This window comes from Colobus angolensis, unplaced genomic scaffold (assembly GCF_000951035.1).
Source record: "Colobus angolensis palliatus isolate OR3802 unplaced genomic scaffold, Cang.pa_1.0 Scaffold10, whole genome shotgun sequence".
Taxonomy (NCBI): Eukaryota; Metazoa; Chordata; class Mammalia; order Primates; family Cercopithecidae; genus Colobus; species Colobus angolensis.
Window position 1 is genome coordinate 3464548 of NW_012110919.1, and position 24342 is coordinate 3488889.

Below are 24342 nucleotides of genomic sequence, written 5' to 3' on the forward strand. Positions count from 1 at the left end.
GCTGGAATGGTCTGGGAACATGAGACGGGGGAATTGGCTTGTTACTGGGGAAAGGATGCGGTTCAAAGAGATGAAAAAAAGGAGAGAAGGAAGAAAAAAAATGAGGAAAAACAGGTTGCCAGAAAGAACAAGGAAGAGGAGAGGCAGGTGAGCAGTGGATTTTGCCCCAGGGAAGGTAATATAACTAGAGGCGGCAGTTTCTAACAGGCCATGATGAATAAGATACACTTTAGCCCTCATTGGTATGTGCAGAAATTCAAATTTGGAAATTCAAGCTTTCATGACAGTAAAAACATGTTTGGAAAAAAAAATAGCCGGTAAACATTTACATCAGCTCTTTTTCCTAAAGAGAAGCCTATTCCATGCTATGAAATATTTGTCACAATTCTGGTTTCAAAATACTTGCTCTACTTTCCAAGCCACAAGAGGAAACATTTTCTCTGCCAACACTCTCTGACCTTAACCAGTTTCTCCACTACGTCTACTCTTAAGCTCTCTTTAGAGCTGTGTATCTCATCTTTATGTAAACCTCCTAGATGATATACTTACAGAGATAATTCAGGCAACTCAGCATCTACTTTTTCATGAACTTTACCACGAAAGACATTTCTAGCAGGAGAGCATGAATAGAAATGGACTTTTCCCCAGTCTCTGCTGGATTCTGATTGTGGTCACTCTATAAAAAGTGTGTAAAGATCATGAACAGATTATTTTATTTCCTTGGGGTCCCTAAAAATTTCGAGGTATCTGTATTAGCACAGGAAGATTTAAATTGATTTCTCAGCATATTCAGGTTTCTAATGAGCTTTATTAAGATAAATTTCCTCCAGCACTCAGAAATTCATATATTACAGAATACAAAATAAAGCAGAACATTAGTGTATCTGGCTAAAAATGAGAGCAGGGTTCTGTCTCATTTTGGAAAGTCACTGAGAGAGTAATAATACCATTAATCATAAAATGTTATCATTAGTTAATTATTAGATGCGTTTTTGTATGCCAGTCACATAATATATACCCTTATACGTACCACCTACATTTCTAGATGTGAATGTGAGGGAATTATAGTAGTATCTACCTCATATGATTGCTGGATGATTTAAATGAGCTGTTATCTCAAAAACTTGGTACAGAGAGCAGAAACTTTTAGTTATTAAGATTCTTACTATTCCAATGTTTGAATAAAACAGTAATCTGCTAAGAAACCCCAATAGGCCGGGCACGGTGGCTCACGCCTGTAATCCCAGCACTTTGGGAGGCCGAGACGGGTGGATCACGAGGTGAGGAGATCGAGACCATCCTGGCTAACACGGTGAAACCCCGTCTCTACTAAAAAATACAAAAAACTAGCCGGGCGAGGTGGCGGGCGCCTGTAGTCCCAGCTACTCCTGAGGCAGGAGAATGGTGTAAACCTGGGAGGCGGAGCTTGCAGTGAGCTGAGATCCGGCCACTGCACTCCAGCCTGGGCGATAGAGTGAGACTCCGTCTCAAAAAAAAAAAAAACCCCAATAATATTTTGATACACCAGAACCTTCTGGCATTAGATGTTTCTAATCTAATATCTTCATATTAATTTTTTTATGTTTTGATTATCTACTTTCAGTAGTAACTGTGTTTCTAAACACTGGATGCATTTTTAACTAAATGTGTTTTGTACCACATTTTGACAACTTTTGTTTTAACTATGATTCAGCTTATAACAAAACAAAACAATGCATCTTCTCTCCACTGTTAATAAGGTTAATGAAAAGTTGACTTATGAAAAAAATCCTAATTTATGCACGTTCTCATTGTTTTCCTTGCTAAGGACATTAGTACTTGATGATTCTGTAACAAAGAATTATCATGGGATGAAACTTTGATACAAATATCTTCAGTCAATACAATGTGCTTGATTTTACCTAGATGAGATTTTTCTTTTCTTCTTTCTTTTTTGAGACAGGGTTTTGCTGTGTTACCCAGGGTAGCATCAAACCCCTGACCCCTGGCCTCAAGTGATCCTCTCACCTTGGCCTCCCAAAGTGCTGGGTATTACAGGTGTGAGTCACTGAATCCAGCCTCACTTAGATGGCTTTCTTGGTGAATTATTTTATCTGGTTCTAAAACTTTTTGACAATACTCTCAAATATTTATGGATTTTATAGCATAATTTATGGATTACATAAATCATTATGAATTTCATAAATGACTTTGTGGTATTGCCACAGATCATCACCATTATATAGGATGTATAACATAACCATGGTTTAATATATTTTCATAAACTGTAGACCAAACAAAGGCTGGTCAGGACCAGGGCACGCATGCATTTTATATGTGTGGTGCCTTTTGGAATATGCCAGGTCTCCCGTGAAAAAATCAGTAAGTGCTTATCTCATAGGACCAACGGCCCGACCTTCCTGAAGTCACTACCACACTTTGCAGTTATCTCCATGTGGAAATAGATAGCCACTGTTGAATTCTGGTGAGAATGACACATCTGAAATCTCTCAGCTTCACAACCCCTATTACAGCCCTCAGAGAATCTTCTCACATAGCGCCAAACAACAACTTTAGGAAGTGATGTTCCTAGAATGAATCAGTTTCTAAAATTAAAAATGAAAACAATGACGCGGAGATGGGAGGGTCAGGAAGGAAAGGCTGAAGCTACTAAAAGACAAAAGACAGTATAACCTCTTATGAGGATGGTCCAGACACTCAGGGAAATGCAGGAAGAAATAAAAGATAGGAATTTGAACCACACTGTGATGGCTAACTTTATGTGTTGACCCAACCAATCTATGGGACACCCAGATAGCTTGTAAAGCACTATTTCTGGGTGCATCTGTGAGGGTGGTTTTGGAAGAGATCAACACATGAGTCAGTAGACTGGGTAAAGCAGATGGTCCTCACCAATGTGGGTGCACATTGTTTAATCTGTTGAGCGCCTGGATAGAACAAAAAAGGCAGAAAGGTGAATTCCTTTTCTCTTCTTAAGCTGGGACATCCATCCTTTCCTGCCGTCAGACATGAGAGATTCGGATTCTTGGGCCTCTAGTCTCTAGTATTGACACCCGTGGCCACCTCTGGTTTCAGGTCTTTAGCACCAGATTGTTAAGTTGCACCATCAGCTTCCTTGGTTCTTGGGCCTTAAGACTCAGGCTAAAATACACCACCAGCTTCCCTAGTTCTCCAGCGTAGGGACAGCAAATCATGAAACCTTCTGCCTTCATAATCATATAAGTCAATTCCCATAAAAAATATGTGCTTATATATCTATAGCTTTCCTTTTGGTTCTGTTTCTCCAAAGAACCTTAATGTACACACTATATGACCTAACCCATAATAATGATAACCTTATGCAGGTTAGAATAAGATGATGGTATTCTCAGTATCTGGGGAGTATGAGCTAGAGTGATGAACCACCCCAGTGAGCCTAGGACTGAGGATATTTCTGAAATGTGGAATATTTGGTGTCAACACCAGGAAATAATATAACCATATGGAAAACAAGTAGAACTACCATCTGATTCAGCAACCCAACCACTGGGAATTTACCCAAAGGAAAAGAAACCAGCAATAAAAGAGACTCTGTACTCCCATATTTATTGCAGCACTATTCTCAATAGCCAAGACACAGACTCAACCTAGGTGATTAGATGAATGGACAAAGAAAATGTGGCATATGTACACCATGAAATATTTATCAGCTACAAAAAAGAATTAGCCAAAGCAGTGGTGTGTGCCTGTCATCCCAGCTCCATGGGAGGCTGAGGTGGGAGGATCTCTTGAGGCTGGAAGTTTGAGACCAGCCTGGGCAACATAAGACTCGGTCTCTAAAAAAACATTAAAAATAGGCCTTCCTTAAAAAAAAAAGAATAAAATCCTGTGTTTCACAGCAACATAGATGGGACTGGAGGACATTAATATTAAGTGAAATTAGCCAGGAACAGCAAGTTAAACCCCACATATTCTCATTCATATGCGGAAGCTAGAAAAAGTAAATCATTTTCTTTTACTTCTGATCTCATCGAAGTAAAAAGTAGAACAGAGGATACCAGAGACTAGAAAAGGCAGGGAGAAGGAAGGGAGAGGGAAAGATTTGTTAACAGATACATAAACAAGACTACAATTAGATGGAGGAAATTAATTCCAGCATCCTGTAGCACTATAGGATGACTATAGTTAATAATGATACATTAATTAGTCTTGAATAGCTAGAAGGAGGATATTGAACGTTCCCAACACACGAAAAAAATGATAATGTATGAGATGATGTACATTTTTAGTATTCGAAAATTATCGGTTTTAATAGATTTGATTTTCCTCTCTATAATCTGTGTTTTCTTCCTTTATTCCCTCAGTTAACAAATAAATAAAAAAGATAATAAATGTAAAAATAAAATAAAAACTGAATTAGTGTTGCATGCAAACCTGGATGAACTGGTCACCCTACGTCTGCCCGTCTAGATGGCTGGTCAAACTTTCCCAGGCTCCACGCCAAGTTCTTCCACTGCTCACTGGAACTTCCCTAGTCAGGTTGGGCAAATACTAATTTGCAGCAACGGTGAATTTATCACTGACGTTTCTTCAGTTCCCCTCTTTGGCATCTGCTTCTTCTTTTCTGTAATGCTGTTTGTTGAAACGCCCAACATTCTTTTTCTTCCCTAGAGCTATTCAGGGTGACCTTTCTTTTCACATTTTCCCATGCCACTTCCATTATGTCAAAATAAAACAGTCCTGTGTGAACACTGCTCATGACCTTGTTTCCTGCCACGTGAAGATAGGATCAGCTGCTCTTTCTTCTCCTCCCTTTTTTTTTTTAGAGGCAGGATCTGTCTCTGTCACCCAGACTGGAGTGCAGTGGCACGGTCATAGCTTGCTGCAGCCTCGAACTCCTGGACCCAAGCAATCCTCTCGCCTCAGCCTCCTGAGTAGCTGGGACTACAGGTACGCACCACCATGCCTTCCTAATCTTTTATATATATACACACATATATATACACACACACACACATATATATATATAGAGAAAGAGAGAGAGTGAGATGGGGTCTTGCTGTGTCACCCAGGCTGAAGATCAGCTGCTCTTTCTAATGTGTGGCTAGATAAGAAGATCTATCTCCCAGGGGATAAAATACTACCTGGAATAAAGTTATCTTTAAAATAATCACAGAGAAGAAAACATTTTTATAGTATGACAGAGGCAGAGAAAACAGAGAACATTTGTTAAGGCAGGACTTTCACCACTCCCGGTACAATCATCTGTCTGTTACCTGCATGCCTTACACGGGTTGGCACTGCTGGGGGTACAAAGTAGATGCCAAACTTCACAATGGTTAGATTCATGTTTAAAGAGCCATTGGATCAAACCTTTGTGAAAGTTTCCAGCTTTTTTCTGTTCCAAATATGTGTCCATTATAAAAGAATCTCAAGAGCACAACTGCCAAGATAGTCTATGTCCGTGAGTATTTCAATGTCTCTCATGAAATCTGTTCCCATCATTACTCAAGATATTATATGAACAGTATTCCACACAAACTGGTCACTCAATAATGATTGATTGGCCAATGGAGGGTCATTATCTAATGCACTACAATCTTTTATGCAAGGGACCCACAGGAATCAGTATGATCCCATAGGAATCCTTTTCTTTTCCTTTGAGAAAGAAACAGATAGTGGCTTATATTAGATTTCCTGTGTGTGTTGTGAGGGGGAAAGATATGAAAATAAACTTGATCAGAGCATAAATGTGGGCCCATGGGATAGGAAAGAATGAAGGAATAAAGGAGGAAAACATGGATTATAGACAGGAAAATCAAACCTATTAAAACTGATATTTTTCGAACACTAGAAATGTACATTCATTTGAACAAAAAGATTCTGTAAAGCAAGATTTCTCTGTTCTTCCCAGCACTAGCATGCCCAAACTACCTTAGGAAATGAATAGCAGAGTCAAACTTAAAAGCACCTGAAATTTAAAACAAAAACTAATTTACATTTTATTTAAGAAAAGCAAACAGATGGGACTGCTAATAATGTCAAAGTCTAGTTTACAAAGAGAAAAACAAATCTGGAACCTGAAGTCAAATGAGTTCAAAATAAAAAGCAAACCAATACACAGAAACCAACATAGACAGTTCCTACCATCTCCCTCAGCCTGTGAAATTCTAGAACTTCTCTTTTCTTCTCCCCTTCTTCTTCTCTCACCTGGAAGACGAGCAGAGTGAACGCCTCAGGGGTTGTCAGTTCCCCAGATGGCACTACATTCATAAACCACAAACTCCAGGAGAATGTAGGAAGCTTAGTCAAGTTCTCTTTGGATCTTCCATATGGGCTTCAAGACAAAAGAAAAAAAAAGGTTGCTTGAGAATATCTCCATATCTATTAGTTTGAACCATGCAAAATTAGGTAAAATGAGTGCATATTGGCAATTTCAAATGATTGACCCTAATACATTATGCTTTTGGGTATAGAAATATTCAGATCTTAAATATACACAGTTAAATACAAAATCAGGTATATTCCTGTTTCTATAATTAAAGCAAAGAGAGTTTCCTTTGGTCACTACTCCTTCTGACAAGAGGTGTGAACCAAATTCAGAGGCCGGAAAGGTCCAGGTCTGGGTTATTTCTCCATGCCTCACTTGTCCTGCTGTCTTGGTCAGTCATTGTGTTAAGCTGTCTCATGAAACATCTGCTATGGCTTTACTTTCTCCTGATAGGGTGGCTTTCCATCCTTGGCACTTCATTGGCGTTATTGGTATGCTCTATGCACTGGTTCTTGTTTCCAAATTGGCATTATTATTGTTATGATTTCTGCTGCTCTCCCACATTTCCTGTCTTTCTCCTGATCTCTCTCTCACCTGTGCATGTCTTACATTTTCTCCTGTACTTCCTTCTTCCCATAATCATTGCCCAAGTGTGTCTTCTTTCTTCTCCTTGGCACATTTCGTTTGCCCGCTCTCACATATGCAGAGATGGCTCTTGGTTTTCCTTCTGAAATCTCATAGTTTGGAGGTAAACTTGTTAGCAAGGCCACTGAGAAGAGAACAAAAGGGAAACAAAAGGGAAACCAAGTCACTATCTCTCTCATTTCCTGGTTTCTAGAAATAAGACCCAAAGAACTCACTGTCTCAGCACTTTCAGCTCACGCCAAGCTAGGGTGATCAAACTGAGCTTCTGAGTGCTGATCAAAACCTATAAAACCAAGTAGACCATCTACAAATCTTCACTGTTAATACCATAAAGAATGAAAAGGTCACTAATGGGTAAGACTATATGTGTGATAATTAAATTTATGTATCAACCTGGCTAGGTTAAAGGATGACCAGGTACCTGGTAAAACATTATTCTGGGTGTGTCTATAAGAGTATTTTGAGAAGAGATAAGCATTTGAATTGGTGAACTTAGTAAAGTAGATGGCTCTCACCAATAAGGGCAGGCATCAGCCAATCTGTTGAAGGCCTGAATAAAACAAAAAGGTAGAGGAAAGGAAAATTTGCTTCTTCTCTTCTTGGTCTAGGATATCATCTTCTCCTGCCCTTGGATATTAGTGCTCCTGGTTAGTGGGCCTTCAGACTTAAAACAGGATTTACCCCTTTGGCGTCCCTTGTTCTCAGTTCTTTGGACTTGGACTGAATTACACTGCCAGCTTTCCTGGTTCTCCAGCTTGCAGATGGCAGATCGTGGGACTTCTTGGCCTCCATAATTGTGTGAGCCAATTTCCTTTTAATTTACATATCCAGTAATGCATTGCTTAACAATGGAGATATGTTTCTGAGAAATGCATTGTTGAGTGATTTCATCATTGTGCAAACATCATAGAGTGTTATTACACAAACCTAGACAGCATAAACTACTACACACCTAGGCTACATAGTGTAGTCCGTAACATAATGATAAGTATGTATGTATCTAACCATATCTAAATGTAGAAAAGGTACAGTAAAAATATGGTATAATCTTATGGGATCACCATCATATATGCAATCCTTTGTAGACTGAAATGTCATTGTGTAGTGCATAGTTGTATATGCACACACACATACACACACACACATCCTATTGGTTCTTTTTGTCAGAAGAGCCCTAAAACAATATGTTATACATTTACATTGACTCTGTTTCAAAATTTATGGTTTTGGTGAAACACATGTGGAGATGGGGTATAGGCACCTGAACTGGGATAGTGTCCTGCTAATGAATGGGTGGGAGGCATCATTTGGGATACACCCAGGACATCAGCTTATAGGTATCAAGAGCTCAACAAGAGCACTTTATGGCAAAACCCTCCACAAGATCTCTCAGAAGTTGTGAAAAATGTTTCTGCTAAAAGTTTCTTTATGACAGATGATGTTTATGGATAAAATAGGGATCAGCAGGATTCTTTAAATACTTTCAAACACTGACCTTCATTTCTACCAGGCAGTGGGGCCCCAAGTGCAGGGCCGTGGGAAGTGCTAGTCTGAGAGATATTAGGCTGCACTGTCTGTAGAGCATCTGAAAAAACAATAGAGTCAACTGAAATGTAGTTTGGTATCATTATTGCCATGCATCATAATTCTAAATCATACTAGTGGTCAAATACTCTTCCCTGAAAAAAAACCTTTTCTTGGTTTGCATTCTAAATAATTGTTGTGGTCACCACTGAGCTTTCAAATATATAAATAGTTTAAAGTTTGCACATTTTTATTATCTGTTCCTTAACAAACATTGAATCTGACATGAAAATTATTATGGGAAACATCCAGGTATACGGTCCCTGACTCGTAAGGACTCAGGTAAATACTTAGGGCAGTTCATGGCCCTAGTCTCTGGGGTGCCACATGTTTCTTCTTCAAATCACAGATTCAAAATCAAGAATGATAACACAGTGATTGTATAGACAAAATAACTGAACCAAAATTGCTTGCTTCTGTCATTCTGCTGAAGCACTTAGAGTTTTTACTAGTGCTTAAAATTCTGAACAGTAAAACAGAGTGTGAACGTCATGTTGGAATATTTTTGGCTTTTTAGACACAAATTTTAAGTCTGTGAAATATTTTTACAAGACTAAGTAACATCATTGAAATTACAGCTTTCTTCTTTTTAAAACTGGTATTTGTTTTAAAACTGAAGAGCAAATCAAGAAAAACATAATTGTTACTGATTATTACAAGGTTATTACTGAAAAAGAGATGTATGGACTAGAGGAGGAAGGGGTTAACAAACGATCTGGCCTGGGTGTTGAAAATACCAATAAGCCACTGCTTCCAGGGAATGCCTAAGACAGAGCTGGCTCAGCGTGTTGGGTCACAGCGTGTAAGGAAACTGCTGGGCTACATGCCACCATCCTCAGTTGTCCAGATAAATAACCCCATAGCCCATGGGGAAATAATAATCTTTAATTATGATATAGCTGACACCATTCAAAGCACTACACTAAGTCCTTTATGTGAATTAACTTTCATCAAAATTATTTTTCACAAATAACCCAAATATGTATACCATTATTATCCTACTTTACAGAAGGAGAAACTGAGCTCCTAAAGTTTAAATATCTAACCCAGGTTAAGACTGCTAGTCACTCTAGGCTATTAACTCAGGCAGTCTAACTCAGGTATGATAGCATTATGCTGCTGTCTCCAGCTTTGACTACGCCTGAATTATAGCATCATACATCTAACTAAAAAGCTAAAGGAATTAAAATGAGCCATAGGACTCAATTTAATAAAAGGAGAGAAAATATTGGGGTTAAGTGCTAATGCAGAGCTTTAAATATTTTTGTGAAAGGGCCAGAGATTATTACCAGTGTGACAAAAAAATTAAAAGGTTGGGGGAAGAAGAAATAAAAAAGAGGGAGGTCTGAGAAATAGAAATATCAGAGGAAGGAAATAAAGGAGAGTGAGACTAAATTCTCTTTTAGCATTCAGATTCCACAGATTCCACAAATCACATTTCTTTTTTTACCAACTAAGGAAAAATAACACTTGACCTAACATTTCATTGCAGTTGGCTAAAGGATGCTAGAAAAACTGTATTTCAGTGGTTTGCTCTAACTTCTTCAGGAATAGACAAAAGTGACAAAAAGCTCAGAGAAGGGAAGAAAGGAAACTATCAGAAAAATACAGAATTGGAGTAGGATATGACATATTTGGGTTTAAGGTAAAATTTTATATTGTAATCTTAAGTATCTTGCTACTTCATTTTGGTCCCTGGAACAGCAGCATCAGAATCTGCTGAGGGCTTGTTAAAAAGGCAGAATCTCAGGTCCCACCACAGACTCACTGAATCAGAATCTATATACTGACAAGAGGCCCCGGGATTCATATGCACAGTAGAGCTGGAGAAGTTCCATTGTAGCCTGTGATTGTTTTCTGTAACTTAGTATTTCTGAGTTTTCCCAAGGAAGAAAACCCAGGCCTCAGCTTCTGACAGACTTATGTTTCTCCGTTACTTACTAGCTGCATGACTCCTGAGCTAGGAAATCAATCTTTATGTGCCTCAGTTCCCTCATCTATAAAATGGGGACTATAATAATCATCTCCCAGACTTGTTTTGAGGATGCTCAATAAATGCTCCTTTCATTCCTCTATTTACAAACTTGCCGCAGACAATTCTGTTAGCAGCCTTTGTGCTATTATCTGTTTTCTAAACTTAGTAATTGAGTGTTATCTGGAGACTAAACTCTGAAATAAATAAGCTGATTATTTATTTATTTTCTCAAAACAACAGAATACGATTTAGCAAATTACCTCTTAAGATATTATTTTGCACTTCTATATTCTCCTACCCTGAGTTGATGTGTGAGCAATATGTCACTTCCATAAAGCCAGGTATATATACATTATGGACAGGTAAGTAAAAAACATATTATTTATTCTAGGTTTTTGTCCAAGAGTTTTAAATTTCAACTGTTGTGCATGTGTTGGTAACATAAAACAAATTCAGTACAGTAGTATTCAGTACAGTATTTAAGCCCCTATACTTAAACATATTCCTTGTACCAGTGAAGTTACATGAAAACCAAATTTGTGTGATATATTGTAGATGAAAGTAAATTAGTCTTTATGTTCCCCACAAATTGAAATGCATTTCAAAAACTCTGTGTTGTGTACGTGTGTGTGTGTGTGAGAGAGACAGACAGAGAGAGATACGCTTTGGTTGCCTCCATAAGCTGGCTGCTATGATTAATAAGACCAGGTTTTCCAAAGAAAATGAGATCATAACAAAAGCCCTCTTTATGCTTATCTTTTATCAGGGGCAAAAAGGAAAGAGACAAAACAGCATGAGATGATGAGACCAAGTGATGAAAATTCATTCACAATGATTACTTTCAAGAGTAATTTCTCTTGGGTAATTCAGCAGCCTGTTACTATGGCTCTCTAGAGTGATAGCTAATGTAAATGAAGCCACTAAAAGTGGATTATCCTGACAAGAATATACTCAACCAATAATGCAACAGAAAGCCATTCAAAGCATTTGGGAAAAATTCAAAAGAATAAATATTCTTTTTTTTTTTTAAGTTAATGACCTATGATCCATTTCTTCCCTAACAAGCAGCAAGCACTTAAAAATATCCAGCCAGGATGAAATGGAAACGCACCTGACTTGTTAATATTTTTGTTTGGTTCCAGCGACTCAGATTCTAAGCCAAATTCTTTGAGTGATCTTGGCAAACGTCTCGAATTATTTTTGCCAACTTTTCTTTATCTTGGAAAAAAAAAAGTTTCATGAATGGGTGTCAAGGGACCCAAAATTGATTAATTTTTAAAAGCCTGTCTTGCAGATACGTATGACACCCTAAAAATTTTATTAGAAACAAAGTAAGTACTGTGTAGTGTGAAAAATTCTTAAAGGACATTCTCTTTTACAAACTCACAAAAACAGCCTTTGGAATACCCACATGAAGTAGCTGTTGTTTTTGCTTTCTATATACCTACATCTTGGCTATTATAAAAAGACTGGTTTTGGCCAGGTATGGTGGCTCATGCCTGTAACCCCAGCACTTTGGGAGGTCAAGGGGGGCAGATCATCTGAGATCAGGAGTTTGAAACTAGCCTTGTCAACATGGTGAAACCTAGTCTTTACTAAAAATAACAAAAGTTAGCCAGGAGTGGTGATAGGCGCCTGTAGTCCCAGCTACTAGGGAGGCTGAGGCAGAAGAATCGCTTGAATTCAGGAGTCAGAGGTTGCAGCGAGCTGAGATCATGCTACTGCACTCCAGCCTTGCGACAGAACAAGACTCCATCTCAAAAAAAAAAAAAAAAAAAAAAGACTGTTTTTTCAACAGCTATTCCCACCCCTCTGCATGGAAATATTCACCCAATCAATTGTTTTCCTAATTTGGGAAAAGGCCCTCTGGGCAGGACTGGAGTGGGACACACAGAGGAGCAGCTGCAAACTATGTTTAGAAGCATGTCTGGGAAATGTCATGCAAGAAAAGACATATTTAAAGGTAGGCTTTGCATGAACGGAAAAGGAAGGTAGTTCTATGTAGAGCAGAGCCTCTTATTTGGAGTGAGAGAAGCAGAAGTGGGGAAGCAAGAGGAATTATGCTTTTCATTAGCCAAATTTGCAGGTAGGAGGATTGGCTAAGAAAAGGGAAGTCATCTTAGCTGAGGCTCATGAAACCAGGTGTAAAGAAAGTGGACTAGATCAATTTCATTCATTACAGGAAGAGGACCCGTGAGAGATAATCCAGAAATCATTGGGATTTGATGGTAGAAGGTATTTTGGGACTATTCCATTTGAAATGAGAAGGTACCTGACATTCTTTGAATTCCTTTCAAGCAAAGGATTAAACTTACCCATGAGTTGACTCAGAAAAACATAAAAAGTATTGTTGCTCTGCTCAAAGTTTTATCTAACTCATTCTCACTTCTTATTCCGTGATGAAATGACATAAAAGAGGTGTTTTTTGTTTGTTTGTTTGTTTGTTTTCTGGACCCAAGGCAAGGCAGCTACCTGGTCAGAGCTGTTTTATTTGTCTATGCTGTGGGGAGAAAATGGTTAACTGGCTATGGAAGGCAGCCGTTAAGATGTTCCCATGTGAGTGAACTTTCCAGGGTTCCCAGCTTCTGCATCCTTCCCTGTCCCTCATTTCCATTGTTGGTGATGACAAGGTCTCTCCCATCAGCCTCATGGAGTTCTCTCTCATTTATTAAAAATCGCTTTCAGGAAAAATTTTGAAAATGTGCCAATAATGCCTGATTGGCCCTTTATCCTAAAGGCTTAAACTGGAGGAAGGAAGCTAAACTGAGAAATTTTGCAAACCATTGAGCCAAAAATGTATTAATAACAAGATCTATCATTTATTGACTAGTATGTGGCAGGCAGCGCCCTTTTATTTAGGCAGAGAGGGTTGGTTGGGGGGAGTGGGGTTCACACCTCTTAAAGAGGTGCTATCTCCTCCTATATAAATCATGTAAGTCAAGAAAGTAAGAAGTTGTCTTTGGTTGGTTGTATTCAGGGGATTAGAGTATGCAGTAGAAGATCCCAAGAGATCTTCAGATCATTTTAGGGTAAGAAATGCCAATGCCGCCAGGTGCGGTGGCTCATGCCTGTAATCTCAGCACTTTGGGAGGCCGGGTGGGCGGATCATGAGGTCAGGAGATTGAGACCATCCTGGCTAACACGGTGAAACCCCGTCTCTACTGAAAATACAAAAAATTAGCCTGGCATGGTGGCGGGCGCCTGTAGTCCCAGCTACTCGGGAGGCTGAGGCAGGAGAATGGCGTGAACCCAGGAGGCAGATCTTGCAGTGAGCCGAGATCGCATCACTGCACTCCAGCCTGGGGGACAGAGTGAGACTCCATCAAAAAAAAAAAAAAAAACAGGAGAAATAGAGCCAAATCACAAACATAAGCTAAACAAATGTTGGCAGTGTAGCCTGGTGGTTAAGAGAGCAGACTCTTAACTAGAACCCTGCATTCCATGTTCTCACTCCAGACCCTCACTGTGGGGTTCTAATTTAACCCCTGTTGCTTACCAGTGGCAGTCTTAAGGCATTCCTTAAGTTGGTTGTGTCTCAATTTGTTCATCTGTAGAAGGGATATGATGACAGTAGTGTCTACTTTACAGGATTACTGTGAGCATTAAATGAGTTAATACTGTATTTGTAAAGTGCTTAAAATGCTGCTCCAAAAGAGTTTGTTAAACACTTAAGAACTGATTTACTTGCATGTAGACTGACAGTTCTCAATAACTGGAAATGACCAAGCATAGGCCCTGGAATATAAGCAGGTCTCCATGAAGGCAAAAATGTTAATTTCTTTTATTCAGTCCTGTGCCCAGATCAATACCTAGTGATCACGCTCAAGAGATATTGTTGAATGAATCAATGAACCTACCAAGGTAGTTACATAAAAGAGTTCTGCATGAGTAGAAATCTGGGCAAAGTGACCTCCAAGGAAATTTCCACTTTTAGATTCTGTGATTTCCTTAAGGAACTGAAAATTGGTGTGATACAATATAAAAAATGTGCCTATATGATTTGAGAAAAACTTATTTTCTTTCCCTCTTTTTTCCTTCCTTTCTTCCTTCCTTCATTCCCTCCTTCCTTCCTTCCCTCCTTCCTTTCTTGTTTCTTTCTCTTTCTTTTTCTTTTCATCCTTTCTTTTCTTTTTCTTTCTTTATTTATTTCTGCCTTTCTTTCTGTCTTTCTTTCTCTTTCTTTTTCTTTCTTCCTTTCTTTTTTCCTTTTAAGCAGAACATGTCTGTTAGATGAATGCCTTTTTCTAGTTAAAAGGTTAAACAAGAAAGTGAAGCAGAATTATCAAGGGTCTCCAGTCATCTCCACATGTTCCTAATCATTATCTTCTTTTACAGTTTCATATCTCCAGGCCTTTCATTGGGTCAGGTTGGCATTTCACTGCCCTTTGTGTGTGTGACAAGTGAAAATAGGGAAAGAAAAGAAACTCAAGTGAAGAAAACCAGAATCTGTGCAGCAGATCCGGGGTGTTTCAGCTGCTTCCCACCTACCTGCCTCATCAAGCCACAGGACCATCTCCTTGCTCATCTTACACCCCGTGTGCAGGACAGGCCCACTATTTGTTTATCAGAACAAAGTCTCTCCCACTATTCTGGTTCACCCTCCACTTAGCCAGATATCAAGAATATCTGCACAGATGACCTGCCTCACCTGGAAGCTCAGAGGAGCTCAGATTCCATTACTATCACACCAATGACAGATCTCCCAGCAACAATGACAGAAAAGACTAACTGCCCCCAAAATCTTCCCTCCAAAACACAGTTCTCTCCTCATTCTCCCAAGAAACCGGAATGTGACTGCTCACTTCTCTAAGGACCTGAAAACAATTGGCCATTTCAGTTATTTAAATCAACTTTAAAAATTTCAACCCCCAAAATATTAAACCATTTTGGTTGGAATGATAAAATAACTAACTTGCTGACAGTTGCTTGGACTATTTGCAGAAATGGAAAAAAATACTTCTAATCAGGTCAAATCACTCTGCCTTTGGGATTCTAAATTTACTCTTATTCTCAAAGAAATATATTCAGTCATAGTCGGGAAAATAGGATTATTCCTTTAGCTCAATAAGCAACCAGAAGTTCTTTCTTCAAATCTTGACATTTAATCAATTAGAAATTGATTTTTTGGAAAACTGTTTCCTATGAAGCTATCTCTGCCTGCAGGATTTTTCTTTTACAATCCAGACTATAGAAGGAAATTTGCAACCTGGACTTTCACCTCCACTGGTCAGAGTTTCACTGACCAATTCCCACCTCTGCCTTACACCTAACAGAAGTTTTTGCCTCTGTTTTCTCTTCACATACCCCAACAGTTACAAATGGTTGTTATTATTAGGCATCTTTTATTTTGTGACCCCTGATTATATGGTCCACTAAATGTTGACCTAATCACAAAAGATTGGTAAAATTTTTTAACATATTAATAATATTTTGTTTATGTGTCAATATCTTAGCATGTATCAATTAAGACAGAGGTCTTAACATTCTCTTTTTGAAAAAGAATGTTAAGATTCAGAGATATTAAGAGATTCTCCCAGGATTACAGTTAGGTAACAGAGCTGGATTTTAGTCCAGGTCCTTCTACAACTGTAACATATGTATACCCTTTGTATAACATGGCACAAATTCAGCATAAAGGGATCTTCAGTCATCTAAGTCAGGGGTCAGCAAACTTTTTCTAAAAAGGACCAAAAAGAATATTTCAGGCTTTGTGGACCCTATGGTCTCTACCACAACTGTTCAAATCACCATGTAGTGTAAAAGGAGCTATAAACAAAATATAAACTAACCAATGCCACTGTTTTATGGGATTTTTTTAACTCTTTCTTTACAAAAGCAGCTGGCAGGTCAGATCTCACTTATGGGCCATAGTTCTCTGACCTCTGACCTGATAAAATCTTAAATTTGTGGACAACATTTAGACTGTGACCTGCTGAGTAAGAACGAGAAGCTCTGTCAACTGAAGATCAAGGCTGGAGCTATGAAAGCAAAGAGCTGCCTGGTGTTAATGATAAGTGGAATAGTTAAAGTTAGAAGATTCCAGTTATAAGAAGCTCAAAGAACAATGACCAATGAACAACTCCTGAATAAGAATGTCTGGACTTCTGGCTTGGGTACTCTGGTTGTATGGTCCTGGCCACGTTACCTAATCTCCCCAGGCCTCCTTTTTCTTATCATTAAATGAAGATAATAAAAGTATTTTCCTCAGAGAGCTGTAAGAATAAAATGAGCTAACACATGTCAAGCACATAGAATAGGGCCAAGCCTATATTAATTTATCAATAAATGCCAGATACATATTAGTTCTTTATGTTTTTATTCATTATCATAGAATGGTTATCTACAGATTGGCATTGTAAGGATGGAGTTAAAATTTTATATATATGAAGGGAAATTATTCCTGTTACTATTGATCTGCATCACATTACCCCAAATTTGATGGCTTAACGTAACAACATTCATTTTGCAAACAAATTTAAAATTTGAGGAGGGCTTGTCTGGGAAGACTTGCCTCTGCTCTATGTGGTATCAGCAGGGGGAGGCTTGATGGACTGGCACATGCACTTCCAGAATGGCCCACTTGTATACCTGCCAACTTTGTGCTGGCTTTTGGCTGGGAGCTCAGCTGGGGCTGAGTGCTAGGGTCCCTGGGAGGTTCCTTGTGGCCTGAGCTTCCTCACAGCAAGGCAGCTGCGGTGCAACAGTGAGCATTTCAAGAGAGAGCTAGGATGACATTGTATTACTGTGTAAGACCTAGCCTGGGAATTAACGTAGCATCACCTCCATCCCATTCTATTTTTTAAACGTAAGTTATTAAGGTCACCCCATATTCAAGGGGATAGGAATTAGACTTCATCTGTAATAAGAAAAGTGTTTTTAAAAATTGTAGACATGTTTTAAAATTCTGAAGTCCACTTACTGCTTACAAATTATTTATATATACATGCAAAATACACTCCTACACTCTCTCCTTAGAAGGCTCAGTAGCAGGTACAGATGAAGTCCTTCAAGTGAGATTTCTTATGTATTTATCTTCTCAATCTGAAGACTTGTAAACTAAGAGACAAGTTATTTGCAACCTACATACCCAATATTCAATGGTAAAATATACATAGGACAGCCACTATAGACACTCTTGTTTTAAATAGAGGAAAATCAGAGCACATGACAGTCATTGGCTCATAGTAACTCTGATAACCAGACAGCGAACACTGCAAGTCTTTTTGTAGGTCTCAGTCCTGCTGCCTGGATTCCCTATTGCTTCTTGGGTCTTCCCTCCAGGTTCTTGGTTCTTGGACCTCTTTTCATTTAATACTATTTCTGTTCCTTTTAGCTCAAGCTGTCAAAATATGTTTGTACAATTCTGTTTAAAATTCCGGGACTTCCTGTGATTCTTATTAGAGAATACTCCATTAGACAAAAATCTCTTTGACGTAAGCCATTCTCTACCTGAGATCCCTGTAAGGCTGTGATGGGACTATATAACCTTAAGATTACCAGAAGATTTATTGTTTAACTGAGAGAATCTGCCTAGCATATGCTTAGATCCTTAGAGGAACTCTGTTTCAAAGGGCTTATGAGACATTACCTTATATCTTTCTAAGGTACAAACAAAAGGTCTTTGGCTTTTGAGTTTGATCTTTGAGCTGATACCTTTTCTTAATTTGAGAATCCTCTGCTCTATGGAGAGACTGAGAAAGAGAAATAGTTTTATATTTGAAGGTAACATCTTGGATCTTTAATAGATTATCTTAAAATTTTCCTGAAAATGTAACAGTTCCTGTTTTTAAAATTCATTCTCCCCACACACTTATTATGTATGACTAAAAGAAACTCCCTGGCATTTTCAACATTCTGGTTGGAATTTTTCTTAGCCCAATCTACCAGTTTATTAGGTATATTTTGTATTTTCCGTGTCACTGCAGGTGACAATCTTGCTAAACTTTCTGCCACTACATAACAAGGATCCCTTTCTCCAGTTTTCAGTAACAATCTACCAATAGCCTCCTCAAGGTCTACCAAGATTCTACTAAAAGTCTCTTTCAGCCCCTTCCAGCTTCTGTTCACCAACCAGTACCAGAAGCAATACCCATGTTTTAGGTTTCATTATAGTGGCATCTAGTTTTGAGTTCTCAGAACCTGTTTTGATCACGTTTCACTGTTTCCAAAACATCCCAAAACAGTAGCTTAAGACAGTAACACTTATTTTGCTCACAGGCTGTACAGGAAGCATGGTTGGCAAAGTTTCAGGAATATACATTCATGGTGGAAGGCAAAGGATGTATGTCTTACAAGGCAAGAGCAGGAGAAAGAGAAGGGGAAGGTGCCATACACTTTTTAAAAACCCAGATCTTATGAAAACTTACTCACTATCATAAGAATAGCAAAGAAGAAATCTGCCTCCAGGGTCCAGTCACCTCCCACCAGGCCCCTCCTCCCACACTGGGGATTGCAATTCAACATGAGATTTGGGCAGGGACACAAATCCAGACCATATCAGTTGGCAACCCTTTTCTAAGAAAGTAATGACATCAACTCCTTGGGGATGTGGATTGGGAGAGAATATTGGAGAGGATCCAGGGAGAGTGAAGATATAAAGTTCTTTAAACATAAATAGATCTATCTTTTTAGGGAAGTAGGATATGTCATTTAGGATAGGGAAAGTTGAAGATGTTACTCTATTCAGCTTTAGGGAAATTCCAAGGTGTAACCCTATGTCCTATGAATATTAGGCTTGTGGAAAGTGCTCCATTGGAAGAAGGCAGAAAATGTCCTGCTGCACAGGGATCAATATCTTCATGCCACGTCTTGCAAATGCAGACAGGGAGCTTGCTCTAAATTCGTGTTGCATTTTAGAAAGTTACAGAGAATATTTATTTATATCTTCTTTATTTTTGCCTTTGATAGGAGATTGCCAGGGATTCAGTTATTATAATTTTACATTGATTTACCCTCTTCTGGGAGAATCTCATACCTTTTTTACTAGAAAGGCCAAGGTCACAATTAAGATTAGGGAGACAATACACAGTCAAGACACCTGAATTTTGCCACACTACTCTTGGGCCACTTTAATTGGTGTTTCTGGGCCTCATTTTTATTACTATTATTATTAATTATTTTATTGTTGTGTGTATAGGGGCTGGGAGATAGTGACTTCTATTAGAATTTATTCTTATAAACAACGCTGTGTGGCTCTTGGATTAAGAAGTAAATAGATTATAAATTATTCTACTACAAAGACACATGCACACGTATGTTTATTGCAGCAGTATTCACAATAGCAAAGACTTGGAATCAACCCAAATGTCCATCTGTGACAGACTGGATTAAGAAAATGTGGCACATATACACCATGGAATACTATGCAGCCATAAAAAAGGATGAGTTTGCGTCCTTTGTAGGGACATGGATGCAGCTGGAAACCATCATTCTTAGCAAACTATCACAAGAAGAGAAAACCAAACACCGCATGTTCTCACTCATAGGTGGGAACTGAACAATGAGATCACTTGGACTCGGGAAGGGGAACATCACACACTGGGGCCTATCATGGGGAGGGGGGAGAGGGGAGGGATTGCATTGGGGAGTTATACCTGATATAAATGATGAATTGATGGGTGCTGACGAGTTGATGGGTGCAGCACACCAACATGGCACAATTATACATATGTAACAAACCTGCACGCTATGCACATGTACCCTAGAACTTAAAGTATAATAAAAAAAAAAAAAAAAGAAGAAGTAAATAGAAAACAAAAAGTGTCTTTGAACTGTTGTCTCTTCTGGGTCTTCTCAGAGTGCTACCGTTGTGGGATTATATGGGTGAATTTCCTGTTTCTTTTTGTGACAGATCTAGATTTTTGAAGTATCTAAACCATCTTTAGATCTAGGTTAATCTCCAAAAAGCAATATTGTCTGAAACATTCCACTTCTAAGGAAGTTTGCATTTCTCTGAGTGTCAGGGTCTGGTCTATAACTCCTTGAGAGCAGGAACATGTCTTTGTATCTCCATAGTTCAGTGCCTTCCCTACAAGTGATCATTGAATGAAGAAAGGAATAAATTCCTTCTTCTCTAACATACATCAGAGACCTCTGACCCTTATTGGGTCCCCCTTCCTTATTGATACCTCTCCATCTCCAGACATCCACATGGCCTCCTAGGGGTATGGGATTCTTCAGTCTTCTCCTGGTGGAAGCTCCTTGCCTGAAATTTTTCTGACCCACCCCCATTTCTAACCGTCACAAGTTTAGATTTCCTGAAGCAAACATACAGACAGAGTTCGAGGTACAAGATGTTTAATAGGAACTGACCCTTGTGAAAGGAAGGGAGGAAGATGTCAGATTGGGCTCAGTGAGAAGCCACGCTGTGACACAATGAAAACCTCAGCCCACCCTGCACAGAGCTCAGGAATGAGTGCCACCTGTTAGAGCTGACCTGGGTCAGGTCAACATTGCTGGGTGTTTCTGCTTCTGCCTGGTTCAGCTGTCAGATGCAAGCTGTCCTGGGAAGGGTTTGACTGGACAAGATGGCTATCTGCAGATAAGATTAATCAGAAGGGCCTGACAGCGAAAAGTAATTTGCTCATCTCACTACCCACAGCTGGGTGGCAAGTCCTTCAAGAGGGAGCTGGACAATGCTTCTCCACCTCTACCACACCAAACAAAGCATTTCTTTCTTCTTTTTCTGCCTCTCTCCCCTCCTCCTCCTCCCGTCTCCCCTCTCCCTTCCTCCTCCTCCCTTCCCCCCTCTCCCTTCCTCCTCTTCCTCCTCCTCCTCCTCCTCCTCCTTCTTCTTCTTTGTTTTCCTCCTCTTCTTTCTCTTTCCTCTTCTTTAGAGACAGGATCTTGCTTGGTTGCCCAGGCTGGAGTGCAGTGGCAAGATCATAGCTCACTGCAGCCTCAACCTCCTGTGTTTAAGCAATCCTCCCACCTTGGTCCCAAGTAGCTGGGACTACAGGCATATGCCACCATGCCCGACTTTTTAATTTTTACTAGGGACAGTCTCACTATGTTGCCTGGGCTGGAGCACTTCTATTCATGTGTTTTGCTCCTCTGGAGCTGCGCTCTTCTCTTTGATAACGTGAATATGGATTTGTATTTACCCTCTTCTGGCCATCTTAACTAATGGCCCACAGGAAGGCCAGTGGTAGAGATGTTTCTCTACAGGGAAGTTTCTAAGGGCATCTCAGGCTACATATGTGAGTGTATTAATGGGAATACTGGGGATGATTGAATAGAATGTATGAAATTAGGATTGGCCTAAACTATCTGGCCAAAAGTTTATCCTAGTGACTCTAATAACATCTCCAGTAATGGTCTTCCCTGAGGTTATAGAATGAGCTACAGGAAAGAGTGATAGTATACGAATGAGAGGATTGGATCATCTTTTCTCTTAGTTCTATTCCTCTATGATTATTTGATTTTTTTTTTTTTTTTTTTTTGAGATGGAGTCTCACTCTGTCGATTGTTTGATTTTTGTTTCAGATTTAGGCCAGCTTTCTTTCACTGAGCAGACCCACTTATATTGGAAACGGCCACACACCAAATTAGACCATTCACTGATACCCAGGCACACCCATTTTCACCACTCTGCTCTTGCCCATGCCACTGCCTCTGCATCCAAGGGATGCCCCCTTCTGTGGCAGTGTGTATGACATCTTTACTAAAAAGGCCTCCCTCAGTGCCCTTGGCTCTCTCACAGCCCTTCCCATGGCCTTCTCTACTAGACTGTGATGAACCCAGTGTCTGGAACAGTTAATGGCATGTTGTTAGTGTTGTCATTTTGTTGTTAAGCCTTCTGCTGTCAGTGTTCGTTTCATATATTTGCATATTTGGGCTCTGCCTCTTTTTGGTATGCAGTGTGGACCCTATTGCATAGCTGTTTGTGTCTCAGTGGCTTTGTCCTATTCCACCATCTATACCACTTGCTCTGAATGCCTAGCATATTGGTAGGTGCTCAATACCAACTTGGAAAGTGAATGAATTTGTTTTCTCATTACCTTTTGAAATACCTATGCAGATGTTCCTTGACTTGTGATGGAGTTCATTCTGAAAAGCTCATCATAAGTTGAAGATATTATGTCAAAAATTCATTTTATTGTATTTTTTATTTTTTAATCTTTCTCTCCTTTCTTTCTTTCTTTCTTTCTTTCTTTCTTTCTTTCTTTCTTTCTTTCTCTCTTTCCTTTTATCTTTCTTTCTTTTAGTAGAGACAATGTCTCACTACATTGCCTAGGCTGGTCTTGAACTCCTGGGCTAAAAGCAATCGTCCTGCTTTGCTCTGCCAAAGCTTTGCCAATGCCAAAGCTGGTATTACAGGCATCAGTTACTGCGCCTAGCTCAAAAATGCATTTAATACTCCAATAAACCCATCATAAAGTCAAACCGTCAGAAGTCAGTGACTATCTGTATACATTAGGACTAAGTTAGAAGTTGGAAATGGTAAAGTTTCTAAATTAGTACAAGCACAGGAGCTCTTATTTCTGCCATTTTATTAAAGTCATGTGAGTATTGGTGACCATCAGAAATGGGCTGGTAGAAACTTTAGGACCAGTCTGTCTTAGTCAGCCTGGCTGCTACAATAAAAAACCATGGACTGAGTGGCTTAAACAATGGACATTTACTTCTCACAGTTCTGGAAGATGGGAAGTCCAAGATCAAGAAGCCAGCATGGCTGGATTCTGACGAGGGCTCTTTTTCTAGAATGCAGATGATCACCTTCTTGCCGTGTCCTCACGTGGAAGAGAGAGCAAACTCTCTAGTCTCTCTTTCTCTTCTTAAAGGACAATAATCCCATTATGGGGTCCTCATGCTCATGACCTCATGTAAGCCCAGATACTTCTTAAAGACTCCAACTCCAAATACCATCACACTGAAGGTAAGCATTTCCACATATAAACTTCAGAGGGACACAAACATTTGGTTCATAATAAGTGCATTCTACAGGACTCCAGGTAGTGTGTTGGCTACCCTTCATCCCACACAGCTGCAACAATTCTAATCCACTGATATCAAGTCACCATATATTTGAAATTCACTCAGTTCCCGAGAAAATATCTGCTTTCATAATCATTTCTCAGCTAAGGAATGAAAGCTATGATAAGAAAGTCTAGCATTTAGTGCCAAACCAACTTGAATTAGGCCAGGACCCCTTAAATATTGTCACTGTGAAATCCAAGGGCAGTATTTATATGCTTTTCCTTCATGATGACCTGTTAGATTTGGCTTCTTTATGCTGCAATCAACCGAAAATGTTCCATTGTTGGTAATCCCTTATGTTCTAACAAGTCTAGATTAGCAGATCGTGTTACTCCTTATTTTTGAAAATATTAAACTAAACAATAAGTGATCTTTCAGGGAAATTCTGCAAGGGAAGTGGCTTCTAGAGAACGCCTCTTCTCCAAAAGGCCTAGTTCTATTTCTGATATCTAATCAGTTCTACTCCCTTTAAATAATTACTGAGACTAGTTTATTGTTCAAATGACCTCATTTGGAAGTGGGACTTTCCCCTTTGCCTTCTTCCCTTTTAATTTCTGTTTTTAATTAATGTAAATGTAGTCAGAACTGACAGTGTCGACCATTCCTGTAACTGTGATTGCCACTTCTTGTGGACATTCTGTACTCATTAAGAGTGATTCTCACAAGTTCTTTAAGAATTTTGGAAGTGAAACCCCAACAAGAAGAGAGAATAGGACTCCCTGCATTCTATTTTGCCCTGCAGTGAAGATGCACTGTTGAGTAATTTGCTTTAGATTCAGATATACCCAGATTCCCATCTTCCTAAGCCACGTGACTTGGCTAAGTTACAACTCTTTATAAGCCTCAGTGCCTGCAACTGAATAAGAAAGTGGTAACCATCTCATGGGGCATTAGGTAAATGAGATAATAC

At 39.2% G+C, this 24342-nt stretch overlaps 1 protein-coding gene and 1 long non-coding RNA gene across 2 annotated transcripts; one reads left to right on the forward strand and one right to left on the reverse strand.

Annotated features, from left to right (window-relative positions):
* Positions 1-5959: 5959 nt before the first annotated feature.
* Positions 5960-14004, reverse strand: CLLU1OS (chronic lymphocytic leukemia up-regulated 1 opposite strand). The gene is made up of 4 exons (XM_011933719.1): positions 13951-14004; positions 8391-8480; positions 6845-7019; positions 5960-6316 (listed from the first exon to the last, which is right to left on the reverse strand). Exons 1-3 carry the CDS (start codon positions 14000-14002, stop codon positions 6856-6858), a joined length of 306 nt encoding a protein of 101 aa, XP_011789109.1. The 5' UTR covers positions 14003-14004; the 3' UTR covers positions 5960-6316; positions 6845-6855.
* Positions 7372-16760, forward strand: LOC105505762. Its single transcript, XR_001000796.1, has 3 exons — positions 7372-7693; positions 11221-11785; positions 14790-16760. It is a non-coding gene; the product is annotated as an uncharacterized LOC105505762 (long non-coding RNA).
* The last annotated feature ends 7582 nt before the right edge of the window (positions 16761-24342 follow it).